At 38.3% G+C, this 16,799-nt stretch overlaps 1 protein-coding gene across 2 annotated transcripts in view; it reads right to left on the bottom strand.

The window, feature by feature from the left end:
* Positions 1–16,799, bottom strand: part of SOX6 (SRY-box transcription factor 6) — a 489,234-nt gene that overhangs the window by 28,079 nt on the left and 444,356 nt on the right. For both annotated transcript variants that reach the window (XM_077761053.1, XM_077761054.1), the window contains 2 exons: positions 12,126–12,206; positions 11,815–11,923 (listed from right to left, as the gene is read on the bottom strand). In XM_077761053.1, coding sequence (XP_077617179.1) covers positions 11,815–11,923; positions 12,126–12,206 — 190 coding nt within the window. The remainder of the gene's footprint in view (positions 1–11,814; positions 11,924–12,125; positions 12,207–16,799) is intronic.

Genomic DNA, 16,799 nt, shown 5'->3' with positions numbered 1-16,799 from the left:
CTGTGTCGGGCTCTGTGCTGACAGCTAGCTCAGAGCCTGGAGCCTGTTTCAGATTCTGTGTCTCCCTCTGTCTCTGACCCTCCTCTGCTCATGGTGTCTCTCTCTTTCTCTCTCTCTCAGAAATAAATAAAATATTAAAATATATATTATATATATAAACACACATATATATATAATATTGAACTACTTTTAGTTTCCATACCCCATACCGTTTCGTACTAAGAATTCACGCTTTCCTTTTCCTAGAATTTTCTGTCCACCTTAAAATCACTTATTCTTTGACTCAGGTCAGGGATGATCTTCTCTAGGCAGTTGTGCCTGGTGTATCAGGTTGGACTAAGTCTTTTAGGCTCCCATGGCATCCTGTGCATACCTTTATCTTAACACTTACCATATTTTACCCAAATTATCAGTTGTGTGTGCCCACCTTCTTCACGAGTCTGTGCACCCCAAAAGGGGCAGGGACGACTTTGTCTTATTTGTAACTGCTTCCCCAAGGTCTGGCACACAAGTGAGCATACAGTAAGTACTCAAATGTCACAGTAGAGATTAGTGGACATCTTCAACAGTGAAAATTTCAGAGTGGGACTCAGATGGCTACCTGTTGCATTAGAAATTGGTAATTTTTGAAATTGGATTTTGTATAAATCCTATTTTATTTTTTATACTCTGTTGAATACTTTGCCTTACTTGAGCTATCTGTAAATAATAAGGCTTTGATGGGAAAATATACCAATAGTTGTCTGGAACTCAGAGATCATTTGTTCCAATCTTAGTTCTTTTATTGACTTGCCACACTACACAATCCTGAAATCCCAGCTTCCTCACTTCCTGGGTAATCTTGAAAGGATGGTAGGGGAAGTCTGAGCTTTTTGGAAATATGAAATCTGCAAGCTATTCTAACATTGTAGGGTGTGCATAAATACACACAACTGAAGCATGTATGCAAACAGGCCTATGATGGGAGCTTCCCTAGATAGCAGAGAGTCATTAGGAAATAGATGAAACATGCTCATATAATTAGAGAACTTTAATACGAGAGGGATATTAAAGATCATCTAATCCACATTCCTTATTCCACATGAGGAAACTGAAGTTTACAGAGGTTAAGTTGTCCAGGTCTCACAGTTAGAAAGTGGCAAAAATCATGAGAGATTCAGATGCAACTATCCCTTAAGTCTCACACTTCCCATGAGAAGGAATTTCTAAAATGGTCAGCTGAATTGTTTCAGTGGCATCTAGACTTAGCTTTTAAAGCTCCACAAAATTCATTTAATTGGTTTCTCTTCTCCATTTCATTTGTTTCAGAGAATTTTCCTTTTATTAGAATGAGAAATACAGATACTGGGTACAGTAGTAACTAAATTTTTTTATTAGGTTACTGTATGGAAATAGTATTAGAAGGATTTTGGCTACTCAATTCACTTCCATGATCTGCTTGGCCCTGAAAATCTGATGAAAGTATTTGAAAGCTACTTAATATTTGTATGGTTTGAAAGATTAAAAAAACTTTCAAAAGTTTCTATTTCTCGAGGTGCCTGGGTAGCTCAGTTGGTTAACCATCTTACTCTTGGTCTTGGCTTTGGTAATGATCTAACAATTCATGGGTTCGAGCTCTGTGTCAGGCTCTGTGCTGACAGTGCAGAGAATCCCTGCTTGGGATTCTCAATCTCTCTCTCTCTCTCTCTCTCTTTTCCTTTCTCTGCTCCTCCCCTGCACTCTTTCTCTCTCTCCCTTTCAAAATAAATAAATAAACTTAAAAATAAAGTTTCCAGTTCTCTCTCTTTTATTTTTGCTTTTTAATAAAAACCAATAGGAAAAAGCTACCCCAACAAAAACAACCAACTCAATCAACTCATCTTGGAGAAAAATGGGAGTCAGTATGGCTTAGATGCTATGTAATTAGACAGATCTGGGATTTAACTCTACATTTGATCTTCCCTAACTTGGGAAAATTATTCCCTTTACCTAAAATGGTAATCTCATCTCCTTACAAAAGGGAGTTAATCATTTCTTCTTGTCAGGATCCTTGTAAGGATTAAACAGAAACATAAATTTCTTAGCTCAGTGACTAGATCTCAGTAACCACTCACTAAACAGTAGGTGGCCTTAGAAATAGTAGCAGTAGTAATGGCAAGAGAAGCAGTAGAGTCTATTCCAGTACCTAGAACATATCAGGTGCTTAACTCATATTTGTTCCCTTTCTAGTCTTTCCCCATACCTGGGTGATGTGCCCTGAGCTGCATAGTTCTGTCCTTCAGAGTAGTTATAAAATGAACCTACAAGTTAGCTGGAGAGTGCAATTTACTACTTAATGGAGTCTCTTCTGCCCTAAAGCTAAAAATATTCAAAAGGGTCTCTATGACAAAGAGCTAAAATGTATTGAATGTGCATAGGACCTAACCCCAAAAGACCATCTCATATCCCAGAGTTCCCACATGTGGAAACTATAACCAGACTATGCTGCTCAAACTTAGCCAGAAAAAAAGGAAAGAGATCATTATCTTGTGACTTTATGGATCAGCTTTTTATAAAGGACTCACTGAAATAACAAAGGATTAGGATTATTGATCACGATACTGTAATAAATGAAGGGCAAAGTAGTTTCAGGGACATTTGATAGTTGTTTTTCTTTCTCCTCTACTAGCAGTTCTGTAAGTCCGCAACATGGAGTAGCCATTATCCTTTTCCATTTTGTCCTCAGGTATGATTGGCCTTCCCAGTGAGAAGTGAGCTTATATTAAAGCCGCATGAAGTTATTTCTCTCCCATGAAACACATACGTAAACCAGTAAACTGCAATTTGTATTTTTAGTATAAATTTAAAATGGTTGAATAGATTGCTTATGAAATTCTCTCTGGGGCTGAGACTTGGGATATTAAGTTTTAGTTCGGAGTTACTTTTTTATAGCCTACTCCTAAATTTAACAGTCTACAGTATAATGCAAATGTCAATGGATTCTTACACACTTGCTTTTCTCTGGTACCAATATCCAATATGGGGCATCATGTCTACAGGTAGTAGAGAAGAACAAAAACAATTGAAAAAAACACTCTTTATTAGTGAGAGGCAAAAGTACACGAGAGATCTGTAAGACATCCATCAGTCAAATCAGACTAAGTGAAATTACACTTAAATGAGTAATATACCCAGGAAGAAAAGAAGTGTTTTTTAATATGACTTCAATTAAAACCCTCCTAACACCTATTCAGCTCTCTGATTATGTTATATGAAAAGATGCTCACTGAATATCCACTCTGAAATGATATTAAACAAAACACAAGAATTAAGAGACTAACAGATCTTCCAGACTAAATGAACTGCTGCTTTTCCATTATTTTTAACCTTTGTAGTCTAAGTCAGTGTTGAACAATTGAAGGTTAATGCCTGTTTATTTGATAGCAAAGCCTAAATTCTTGAGCCTGGCATTCATGGCCATTTACAATATGGAACCCAGGTATTTCTATAACCTGTTCAATTCCACAAATATTTACTGAATACAAATATATGCAAAACTTTTGCTGGGCTTGATGGGGAACACAAGGGTGAGGAACTTCCCTTCTGGCACTTCGTTATAAATATCTGTGTGCTTTACTGTTTATGTGTCTGCTTGGATTATTCCCTCAACTGAAAGTTCTTCCCCCTCTCTTTGTTCATCCAAACCTGGGCTTATCTCCAGCTATATTTCTATCAGGGTTTCAACAATCATTGTTGTCCACAAAGCACAGTAGCTTCCCCCCTAAACAGCATTTTTTTCCCTGTTTCCCTAATGATGCACTTGAACATGTAACATGTTAGGTTGCTTTGCTTTCTACGTGTACTAATATTATAATTACCAACCACATTACTAGCTCTTGGACAATATAGTGCAGTCCATCTTTTAAGAAATCCTTCCCTCCATTCCCATGTGTGCTGCACACATAAGAGATAATCAGCAAATTAAAACTTGAACATGAAGGTAAAATTGAAGACTGGAGGGTCCTGAACAGAGGGAGATCCTGATTAGAAAGGCCTGGCTATTGGTACCGGCAATTCAATCTACAGGGAACTATTGCTAAAGAGTATGAAACAATAAGTAGTGGACATAAGCAAACAGTGTTAGACAAGCAGAGTAAAGTGAGACAATGAATATAAAAGGAGGAGATATGCAAAAATAAAAATTTCTTAAAGAAAAAAGCTAAGAAGTCAGTAAGTGAAAGTGAGCAAGAGCTAAGTAGGTGGTTATCAACTTTTTTGAAATAAATTAGAAGCACAATTATCAGAACTTGAGAAAAAGGAAAGGACCAGTTAGGGGGGCAATTGGTCTCAAATCCAACCCTGACCTTAAACAGAAAGAATTTAAAAAGCATTCCAAATTGGCCTGATGCTCTTTAAATTCCACCAGCTTAAGGTTGGGCTGGATTCAATAGCCGGCAGACAGCAAGTCAAATGGCTCTTGCTGCCAAGAAAGAATGATTCTGGGACAGGTAAGTAGACAAGATCCATGCCCCAAGGGCTACACATTCAGTCCAAACATGGCAGAGTGACCTCTGTCGGCCATGGTTTACTCTAATATTTTTGTATGTGTGAAGTAGACATACATAATACTGAGAAAGCATGGACTGATTTTGCAGTCCCACTGGGAACGTATGCTGGCTGCTCTTATCTTGGGGCTAATTTTCATGGAAGATGTTGTTAATCTTTTGTGGCCCAGTTTCTGAGACAAGTTGTGGGAGTACTTCTGTGTGATTCAGTAATAGCATAAACAAGCATTTCTTTCCTAGGGTGGATGATATTCAATCATGAAACTAGATGTGTGTGTGTGTGTGTGTGTGTGTGTGTGTGTGTGTGTTGGTAGTGGTGGCGGTGGTGGTGGTGGTGGTTATGTACATTATCACTGACACTTCTTTAGAGTTAAAGCCAGCCTAGTGAGAAACCAGCTACTGGCCAGAGCTAGGTTCCTCAATAAAGGGAGACTAGCTCTTTGGGCTTTCTAGCTTAAGCAAATCTGAGAAGCAGGTTGAGTTCCCTTTATGAAGTATTAGGGGATGGAGTTATATAAGAATCTTTTGACATTTCACTCTCTTGCCCCATCAGGACTATCCATCACTTGGAGAGTTCAATGGAAATTGTTTTCTACCAACATTAAAAGTTATTTGGGAGCTTTTAAGACACAGCAAATATATTTCTTTAAGAGAAGTTTATTTGCTTGTTTAAGAGAGCGGTACTTTATATATAGTGCTGATATAAACTGGTGCACAGGATCCTCTAAAACTGTTTATATCCACAGTAAAATACATTTTTGTGATACTCATACAACAGAGTTAGTCCAGAGCCAAGGGCTTTGTGAACTCTGCTTATCTCCCAGCCTGTGGCTGTTACTCAGTCCTCATCAAGGTCTTGGGCCTCCCTGGCTACTGATCCTGGCATCAGATCCCAGCCTGCTGGTTCCATAGAAAATTCTTTGCCTTTATTTTCTCTAAGATTCCTGGAAACACTGTTTTAGGCAGCTGTGAAAGGTCAGACCCATAAGCACAGCTCCAGTTAGAGCCCCCTTCTGATTTACCTCGTCTTTTCTTTTAAGATGTATCATTCCCCATCTTATATGCTGGATATATACTCTAGTACTTGGATTCCTTCTTGGGCAAAGACATCTCATTATAGAAATGGTATATTTCTCTAATAATTTCACTTCTTTAAAAGACGGTATGGTCCCTAATTGATACTTGTCACATTCTAGTTGACTTAAAGGAGAATGATTTCAATTATATGGCAGTATAATAAGACAGGTAAAAAACTGCCAACTAGAAATCACCTAGACCAACTTTCTCACCTAGAGATGAGAACATTCAGGAAAAGAAAGTGACCTGCCAAGGGTGGAACAAGGGGACTTTAAGTCTCCTAGTCCAATATCTGAAGCGGTACCATGTGGAGAAATGGAAAGCTTTATTTTTTGGAACCCAAAAGTCAGACTAGCCCTGAGGTTATAAGGAAACAGAGACAAATTCTGGCTATCAATAACAAAGAATAATTAGGATTGGAATGAGCTTCTCAAGAAGTAGCTTTCTGTTAATAGACTAATAGACACATTTGAACAGAAGGGAGATGACCACTTGTTAGGCTTCTATGAAGGGATTTCTTGTCTGGAACTGTGAATTTGATGATGTCATTTCTTTATTCCAATTCTGAGAATATAAGTGTTGCAATGGGAAGCACTGTATTCTGGATTTGAAATAATAATGACTTTCACATTCCAAAGTACAAGCAGTTTAGCCTTTAAACCCCACCCCACATTACACTACAGCCCCCCTCTGCTGCCCTGAATGGGCCGTGTATCTTCAAATCAATCTTCCCTTTCCACCAGGGATAAGAAGGACCCAGGGAGGGGAAAGGGTATGAGAAAAGTTTCATAGATTTACCAGAGTGCGAATCAAAGGGTAAGCAGAATTTTTAAGAGAAAACAGTATTAAGTGGTGCATTTTTTAAGAAAAAAGACGAAAAGTTGCAGTCTTTCTTATTTGTCTACAACCAGAGAGCTTAAGTTGACAATAATAGAGCTAATCTGAGGTATAAAACATAGAAGCAATCAGAAGTTCACCAAAAAACAAAGCTTTCAGAAAGGTTAAGGCCATGTTGGCTGGGATCCAGTTCACAATTCAGTACAAATCTATAAAAGTCTTGTAAGCAAATCTGAGAGCAATAGTTCTAAAAGGGACTATTCGGGGTACACATATCCATTTCCACTCAAATCAATGCAAGTTTTTAATACATGGAGGACAGACAGCACATCACCACAGTTTCAACCCAGGGTCCAGAAGTCTGGCCAATGATCATCCCTTTCGGAGCTCCTATTCCCTGATTCCCCATATCAAAATGTGGTGCAGCCTTCCTCTGAGGCTAAGACACAATGATTGAATTGTAGAATTAAAAGAGGTGTTAGGAAAATGTTTTCTTACCCCAGATAGTCTGCAAAATGGAAAAAAAAAAATGTATCTCTTTAGAGATCCCCAGTAAGAGAGAGAGAAGAAACAGGGTAGAAAGAATTTAAAAAAGAAGGCAAGCCACAACAGTTATTGCTGGGAGAAGAGAAGGAGAGGAGAGAGAAAAAGAAGGGGACCATCCGTGAAATACAATGAGAGACAGCTGCTCATTAATAAAGTTCAAGGGATGTGAAAATTGGATTCAACAAGTGACACAAATATCCTCTCAAAGTTACTGGTCTTCTCTTTTATTTCTCTGGAAAAAAACAAAGTGAAAGCTATTGTGCACCGATCACCTTTCTTATAAGAAACACTTTCTGTGTCCAAAAAGACCTTACTAACAATCTTGAAATTGGAATGGACCTTAGAGATAATGAAATACAGAACACATCTTTGAAAAGATAAGGAGGCATTAGTCACTTGTTAGCCATCCTTTAGTAAAAGAGCCTTAATCCAAACCTCCCAATAACTGGGCCAGCACCCTTCCTACTGTACTTTGCAACCTTGAAATCAGGAGAGTTGGGAGACCCATCACATCTTGCCTGAAGAGAACAAGGAGAGGGGAGAAGTCGATAAAAAGTTAAGCAGCTGCTCATCATTCTTAATACATGGTGACTGGCTCCACTAATCAAGTCCTCTCTTCTATGTCCCACATAGGAGCTAACACATTTTTTGGGCTCAGTACATAGTAAGCCTTCAACTGCTTCAAAGTATAACAAGACCTTACACATGTTTCCTAAGCCCCCAGCACCAATGAATTTGTAGTTTTATAAATATCATGGTGAACAAGAAATGCTGTCTTGTCATATTCAAGCCAAATAACAGCTGGACTTTAAAAATAAAATTTTGAAGGCATTTGCCTTTTATATTTTTAATTTCTGTTTTCCTGGCTTATGGTTTTGTCATTTGATTTTGATGAGTGTTTAATACACATATGCACAGCTGCCTCTTTGGGTGACCTTTCCTTTGCAGCTTCCATGCTCAGAGCTATGAAGCAGGTCCTCAAGTTGCTTAGTAAGTGGTATTGGCATTTTCATGACTGCCAGACATTTTCCTGGGAAGCCCAGCTGGACCAGGCCCTCATCTCCTAGGCTGACGTACGTTAGTCACTTCAGAAGCCTCACAGGAGGATGGGGTGCAAGTCCCTTAAGATTGCTGTTCTGCATTATTCACAATAACCAAACATGGAAACCACCTAAGTGTACATCAATGTACATCAATGGATGAATAGATAAAGAAAATGTGATACTCACACATACACTCCTCTTGAAGGAGTTTTTTGTGACTATTATACATCCACAAAAGAAAATCCTGCCATTTGCAACGACATGCATGTACCTTGAAGACATTATGCAAAGTGAAACAAATCAGAGAAAGACAAATAATACTGTATGGTTTCACTTATTTGTGGAATCGAAAAAGGAAAAACTCAGAAACAGAGTAGAATAGTGGTTTCCAGGGATTAGGAAGGGGAGAGATGTTGGTCAAAGGCTATAAACTTCTAGTTATAAGATGGCTAAGCTCTGGGAGCTAATGTATAGCATGGAGACTGTAATTAACAGTACTGTATTATATACTCAAAAGTTGCTCAGAAAGTAGATCTTAAATGTTCTCATTAAAAACGAGGCAATCATGTAAGGTGATAGATGTGTTAACTAACTTGTGGTAATCCTTTCCTAATATACATGTGTACCAAATCATCACATAGTACACATTCATTTTACCCACTGCCATATATCACTATCTGAATAAAGCTGCAAAAAAACATCTAACTTGCTGTTCCAAGCCAGAGGAAACATGGACATGATCATGTACAGACTGAGAAGAGGAGGCATGCTGGGCTAGAGCTGCAGAACTCACCTGGCCATTGAGCTCACCTAAGCAGCTTTCACTCTGAATCTCTGGGTGGCACAACCAAATCTTGATCTTTTTAACATGTTTCTCAATGACAATTATGCCTATCTGTCTGTCTGTATGCATTTCCCTTTTAATCTTCTGTCTTCCTTCACTAGACTTTAAACTCCAAGCAGTCAGGAACATATCTGTTTTGCTTCCCTTGGTTTATCTAGCGTCTAGTTCTGGCCCACAGCAGACACTTAAGAAATGTTTTGTTTTGTTTCATTTCATTTCATTTTGTTTAGGCCACAAAGTGATTGAGGAGTTTATAAGCTATAGTTATTCTTTCACTACAGTCCCTTCTTACTCTTCCTGTTAAGGAAAATATGAAGGAGCAAAGTAGAGAAAATATTATGTGTACCTGTTATCTACTCTGACTTTAATATGAACTGTAACTCCAGCAGGCTTTGCAACTAGCTCTTACTTGAACAAATGCCAGGAAATATCCTGAAGTCAGCAGAAGGCTGCTACCCATCCCAGCAGTCCTCACAAAGGCAGTGCACTTCTGTCGATATTAGAGCCAGTAACTTGACTCCATTCATGAACTCAGTCCCCCAAAAGCACATGAGGTCTCAATGGCAACTCTGGGCAAGCTTCTGAAGGGAGGTTTTCACACGCTCCTTAAGCTCCTGGGCCACTACAGCCCTTCTACTATTACACTCATCAGGCATTGCTGCTGTGTATGACAGAGTAACACGAGAGCTGGTATATGGCATGACTTGCTATATTTAGGGGAGAGGAAATGGGCCATACTGAGGAAGGTCACAAGGAGTCTGTTCAGAAAAGTGAAGGCACCATGTATTTATCTTATACACAGGGCATGCCATATAGCACAGTAGTTAGAAGCTTGGGTTCCGGGGCCAGGCTGCCTGGGGTTGACTCTCAGCAATATGCCTTACTAGCTGTGTGACCTGCGGCAAGTTACTTAATTACTCTTGTCGTTAATATTCTCATCTGTAACATGGAAAAGAAATAATAACGCCTTCTTTACAGTGTTGCATAAGGTTTACATGAGAAAGTATGCATAAAAAACTTAGCATATTTTCTTGAACGTAAGTGCTTCAGAAATGTTTGCTAACCAACAACAACAAAAACCAAATTAACTAGGAAATTGGTCTGCATCCAGACAATCTGGGTATGAAATGGAATTTCCAAGAATATTTCTATACAATATGTCGCTCTATAATTAAGGTTTTCATTTTTTCCTTTCATAATGGTTAATAACTCCAATCAGGCTTTTTAATTTACCAGGCACATAATATCATCAACTAATTATTAGCATTATTAAGTGGTGACTGACTATATGTATACCCATTATACAGTCAAGAAACCAAATGAAGAAGGAAGAATGATAGGTTAAGAAAACTGGTGTAACAAGGGTAGGGTGATAGAACTCTGTACTTCCTAGTCTATGGAAAAATGAACAGGCTGAATACTCCAAAGTGTTGAAAAATGTTATTTCATTGTATATGGTCAAAGATTTAGGTACCCCATGGTACAGTCTTGCAACAACATTGAGATGGACCTGGCCTGAATAAACTGGCTCCCTAGGCCAAGGAACCTCAGCCCTCATGAGGAAAAACCTATACTTCTAAGTGCCTATAAAATGTCAGTGTCACTGTGCTCTTGGTACACATTCTTCATGAAAGGCAGCAAGTGTATGTCTGGCTTTAACCTCCCTCCTACCTCTTCCTCCCCTCTGCTTCTCTTTCTATTTCTCCTCCTTCTCCTCCTCTTCCCCACCTTCCTCCTCCTCCTCTTCCTTTTCCTTTTCCCTTTCCTTGCCCCATCCCCCACATACATGATGGTCAGAATTTAACGCCTTGTCCCCAGGACTATCATGAAACATCAGTCTCTCCTACTGGTATAAAAATATGCCTTCTAAATACTCTGTGAAGTGCCTCCTAATGTCTGTAACTGCCCATCTTTTAGTGTTCATGCCAGGGATTTCTGACTGCCTGGGATGGCCCCAAGCTGTCACCAGAAGCCATGTCTAGTTAGATGTGGCTATGAAATGTCTTCATGTGTTTTCAAGGGATTAGGGTCCTGGAAGAAATTTTGCCAGTAAAAGGGATAATAGTAAGATTCTTCTCCTCAAGCAAAAAAAGAACTTTAGCTGGGACCTAAGATAGGTGAAGTATTGTGTTACTCTGAAGAGAACAAATTAATCTTCCCTGACTGGTGGGAGGGATTCTGCCAAAGGAACAGCTAACGGGAAAACCAGTCCCTACTCTGTGATGACACAGTAAATAACCAGGCAACATTACTACTGAAGTGCTGACCCAACTCATAAATTGTACCCAGCCTCTGGGGAGCAATTTCTGCTGATTTGCTGCTTGTGCATTTAAAACAAACAAACAAAAAGGTAAGAGAAGTGGACAGGCATTGACAGTGCCATGGATAAACCCACTCAGAGTGAAGCTGGTCTTTCTATCTAGACTTTCACAAGATTTTAGTAATGGACAGTGCTCAGGCATAGGCTGAACAATTATTAATTTTACACTAGATCTGCTGCAAACCATCACTGAGTTCCCAAAAAGGTTTGATTACACCTGGGACTCACTTGATTTAGGGTCAAAAAAAATCCTCCTTTGTATAAGTTAGTGCTTTTTTAAAACAAGTATGTAGTGACGTGGAGGAAACACAGAATTCTGTTATTCATTGGAGCGCAGAGGGTCATTTTATTCAAAAACTTTAAAATGGCACCTTGAAGTACATGAATCACTATGTGTTTGGTAATATAGGATCTAGCTACATCCCAGTGTCCTCAACTATAATATATAATGGAGGCTAGCAGTTCCTCTGATTTGGCAAAAAAAGAAAAAAAAAAAAGAAAAAACAAACAAACAAAAACCCCAGCTGGCACTCCTGAGAAAGACTGTATAATCCTATAGCTAACTCAGATGCACCTTCACAAATGCCCGGAGCAGCAGAAAAGACCTACGGAAAAGCCACTCACCCTCTGCATCTTCTGGCCGAGTAAGATCGATGACACCTGGGCCCAGCTTTCCATCTTCACTTGACTTTCCTGTTAACTGGGGCCCCAAATTCTCAAAGCGTGTTCTTTCCTAGAGGAAAGAATAATCAGAGGCTTATTCTAGCTTCCGAAGCAGCCACTTTTTCCTTCCAGTTTCTATCTTGCTTAGCGGGCAAAACTTGGATTTACAAACATCATTTCTGACCAACTGGGGCTCAGAAAATTTCTCAGGAAGATTCCACTAAAGCCTGGTGGTGGCACTGACAGTGCTGACAGCATCTAAAGCATAATACCTGTAAGAAAAGGAAACCTGTGCCGGGAAGCCTGCTGGGCTGCACAGTGCGTCTTCTCTCAGTGGGATTTGCTCCAGTAATCTAAAAGGAATGCAATTGAAAGATTTGAGCCCAATATGCAAAACTTGAAAGAGCAATTCCCGTTAAAATATACTGCTAGTTAACAGGAGAGGAATTTTCTCATTTAGAGATCGCAGTTTGCGTTGGTATTCCTGGGAAAATACAAATCGGAATTTTAGGCAAGAGGATTTCAAAAACAAATGTTTCAAAGCAGGCAGACTAGATGATGGCCTTGATGCTATTATTTTGCCTAGGAGTTTCAACTGTAACTTCTTGGGAAGTAAAAAGATTATTACTCCCAGCCGGCCATGGAGTCAGGAAATTTAAATACTCCTGCTGTGTTATAGGAGGGAAACTCAAACATGTTTGTCTTGTTAACCAGTTCTTCTAGGACAAGGAGCCTGAAATATCACAGTGAACTCTCCTGCTGCAGCTCTCCAGATCAGTAGCAGAGGGCTCACTGACCATCACTAATACGGTGTTCTTGTCTGCAAAAACATAGCACGTGTCCCCTTCACACCTCCTTACTACTCTCCAGACTCAAACTTGGCTTTGTGTTGTGCTTATGAATGAATGAAACCTTGTTGTTCATTACTATGAAACAATATTAAATGTCATGTCAGCTTGAATTTACAGACATGAAATAGCAGCTTCCAGCTCCGGGAATGGTTTCTGCATGTTATACTTAATGCATTATGCAGCAGTAGAGTGCTGATTGCTGTTCAGTCTATTGTTCAATGACCTAGTTCTGTACTGAGCATGTTCAGCATTAGATGGAAATACTCTGAGTGTTCTCTTCTGTAAGATGTTTAGAAACTTGGAAATATCCTTAAAGAGCAAACATACAATTACTTGATAGAGGCTGTGTCTCATTTGTACAGCCTCACTACATTTGTGCTTTCTAATATTATTTTTGAATATCATTATATTTCTATAATTAATTCCCATCAGTCAAATTGTGCAGGAAGTCTTCCAGTTCTCCTTCATCATGGAATATGTTGAAATCTGTGTCGGAAGAAAACACAGAATAAACCTTGCTTTAATCTAGCACCATCTCTATGAAAGATTTGCAACAAAATTATAGTCCTGAATTTCCCTCACTGGGCAATACTAACTAGTTACACAAGTAGGAAATGGGGAAACCTCCGAAGTACCACACTTACAAAATCAGAATGAAAATAAAAAGCAAATTAGGCATGGTTCCCCAATATCTTATGTGAAAACACCACTGCAAGAGAACAAATTAACCCAGATGCAGGCCTCAACNGGGGGGGGGGGGTGGAGGACAGCTGCTTTTAATCAGCCAATTTCTATTTTTGAGTAGCACTTTCAGTTGTCATGATGTAAAGAAAAAGAATTAAAGTGAAGATGAGTAGTACCAGGGAAAGCAAAATATTCAACCTTTGTTTTATCACATTGTTTCGCATTTCAAATATTTGCATGTGAATGCTCTCCCTGTGTTAAATGCAAAAGGAGTTTTGATGTGACACCTGCAATCTTCTTGGAAGAACAACCTTTAACTGTATTTTCATGGGGGGAAAACAACTTTCTCTGAAAATCAACAGACCGTGCTACCTATCAATATGCATATTTCAAGTATCTTTCTAGTCATTCATTCTCTTTGATTTTACCGGAAAATATTCTCAGTAAAAAAAATAAAGTTCCTGAAAGAATATCAATATTTTGACAAGGAAGGAGAAGAGGGAAAATTACATGCCATGGTTTGTAAAATCCTAAGACAACAAAGCTTACATGATGATAATATCTTTTCTTTTACAAAAAATGAAGTGCACTCACAATTCAGTATTATCAGCTTGCTTTTAATCATAACAAAAAACATTCGGAACATTCAACAACACATTCACAGGGCCTTTGAAGTCATACATTTTTCTGACTTCATTGAAAAAAACATTCTTCTGCAGAGCTACTTTCCTTATAAAATATCAATATTTTGACAGAGTAGAAGTCAAGGAAGAATATCCCATGAAACACTCGTTAAACAGGCAGAAAATAAATCAATGGTAAAAATTGTTTGGGGCAGTGGGCTGCATTTTATAGTTGGTAATATTAAGCACTTGTGTTTGAGATTAAAGAAGGACCCTGCAAAGCCATGCCCTTTCATATAAATTTCTACCTAATCCCCCAGAAGATTTCCTTCTTCAAAGAAGAGCTCAGAATATTTATTTGCCAGCCACATAACCATAAGATAAGAGGGCCCGATGTCTACAAGTTATCTCTGGGCAGCTGGGCCAAGCAAAGATTTTACCAGTAAGGTTGAAAATGAGCCTAGTAAATACAGGATGTGTACATGGGCACATAGATGAGTTCAAAGATACTTTAGTTCCAACAGGCTTCAAGTTCTGGCCATGAAGTGCCAGTGGGTATGTGCCCATATCAAACAGAGACTTGTGAGTGGCAAGTTCTTAACTGCAAATTTTGCCCACACACTTGAACTAGCTCTCACAATATACATATTGTCCAAATAAGATACTTTGGAGAAGTAAACAAAAGAGATGAATGCTAATTTAATACCCTCCCCCCACCCCAGGAAAATACCTCAATTTTCACGTTGACGGTGAAATGTGCATTTTACATGCAGCAATGTGATCAGACACTTACTTATGCATTGTCAGTCACAAAACACGCAGGCAACATAAAAGTTACTGAAAAAAATTAAAGTGGGCTCTGCTGTGTTGTAGGGACTGTTGGCTCTCTAAGTGCTTTGAAATTATGATGTATGAGGTAGATGTTGCATATTAAATAAAGATATTTCAATGATAAAGCCCCCTTTAGTGAGAGCTGATGAATGTTAAATGTTACAAGCCACAAGACGGTGGCATCCATCATCTTCACATATTATCAGAGTCAATGATGGGGCAGCCTCACTGATGACAGATAGACTGCTGCATTATTATCCCTTCTTTCCAGAGTCACTGCACAAACCATTCAAGTCCTCGAGCATTATTTTTAACTTTGCATTAAATTAGCAACTTTTCTCTCCCTACCATGGCAAGATTGATCAATTTTGTTTTTGCATCAGTGGAGAAAGAGAATGGATCTGGGGTAACTCAAAGAACAGAGGCTTGTTTCCATCCAGGAAAAAAAAAAAATCAACTTCCTCTCACTGGCAACAAATGTAAAATTGTGATATGGGGAAAGAACAGCAATGAAACAGTAAGCACACAATAATGGCTTTTCTTTGCACTTAGATAAAAGCTGAATTTTTGATGCGCACAGTATATTTTAATAAAATTTTATATACTATGTTTTATACACTTATTGGCTATTCCATAATAATGTGTGTGCTAACAGTAAAATTGCTCTTAAATTTATGTGTGTTATTTATACGTTCCCCCATAACAATGCTTTTTGTTGTAAAAAATATTCTGTTTATTAATGTAACTTTACAACCGCTGCATCCAAGATCCGTGGTAAATTAATGACATTTTTATTATTTTATAGTGTCATTAAATTTTTACTGATCACTCCATCAAACAGAGGCAGTAAAGGCCATAATGTAAACTGGGACACTTAGATCAGGCAGCAGGAAGACATTCCATATAGTCTGAAGAAAACTGCTAGCAATAAATGATATTTATACCATCTTTAAGCATGTTAGAATACTTGGATAAGTTTGGCAAAACTGTTTCAGTAGTAGAGTGGATTGTGTACTTAAATAACAGTTTGCTTGCTAGCAAGATAAGTCTTTTTCAAACCATATGTGAGGTGACTGAATGCAGCCCTCTCCTGGAAAACAACACGCTAAACGTATGTTTCCCTGGGTACCCTCCCCTTGGGATTACCGAGACTGACCAGCCTATGCCATACCTCAAATTACTGCCACACAGACCCCTTTTCTACAAACTGAAGTGGAAATTGGTAAGTGCTGAGACAAGCGTTTCGTTTGTTGACTTACAAACAAATATATTTCATTTGACAAGTAGACATAGCTGGACAATGATGTGATATATTTTATTCCAATGGTCCAGATGAGAGGTACTTCACCAACCTTTATTCAAAGCTCGTTTCTAAAGAATGTCTGAATGTGAACTCATTCATAGCAGCCACAGAACATACACCCAAGGAGCCACTACCTGCATTGCAGTTAAAATGGGCAAAAAATAATGATCTCAATTTACTTTCTCATATAAAATACATTATATTAGTATACTCTATGCTGATTCTCAATTATTCTGTTTATAGAATATTTGTATATATATTTTATGCAAGTATTTTGGAATATTTTATATAAATGTATACACATATATATTTCTACATGTAGACAATAGTAATTAGAACAATTTATGCTCATGTAATCACCCATTTAGTACCACCTCTTATTAAGTAAATAAAATCTTGTTGTTATATCCTGAAATACATTATTTAAATATTGAAGACTTTTTCAAATCTTTCAAATATGTAATATTAAGGAATTTTGTAGGGATGTTAACACTGTAGTGGCACCAGTCATGTTCTTGCATATTTCTGAAGCAGGGTTTTCTGAGAGAAATAACAAATTCTCGCATTATGAATAGGAATTCTCTAAGGCCAGCACAATGTCCTGAGATATTATCTGCCCTCAAAATTTTAGCTTTGTCAAAGCTGTTGAGGACT

This window comes from Crocuta crocuta, unplaced genomic scaffold, assembly GCF_008692635.1.
Source record: "Crocuta crocuta isolate KB4526 unplaced genomic scaffold, BGI_CrCroc_1.0 scaffold233, whole genome shotgun sequence".
NCBI lineage: Eukaryota > Metazoa > Chordata > Mammalia > Carnivora > Hyaenidae > Crocuta > Crocuta crocuta.
Note: the sequence above shows the minus strand (reverse complement) of the source record. Positions and strands in the feature narration are given on the sequence as shown.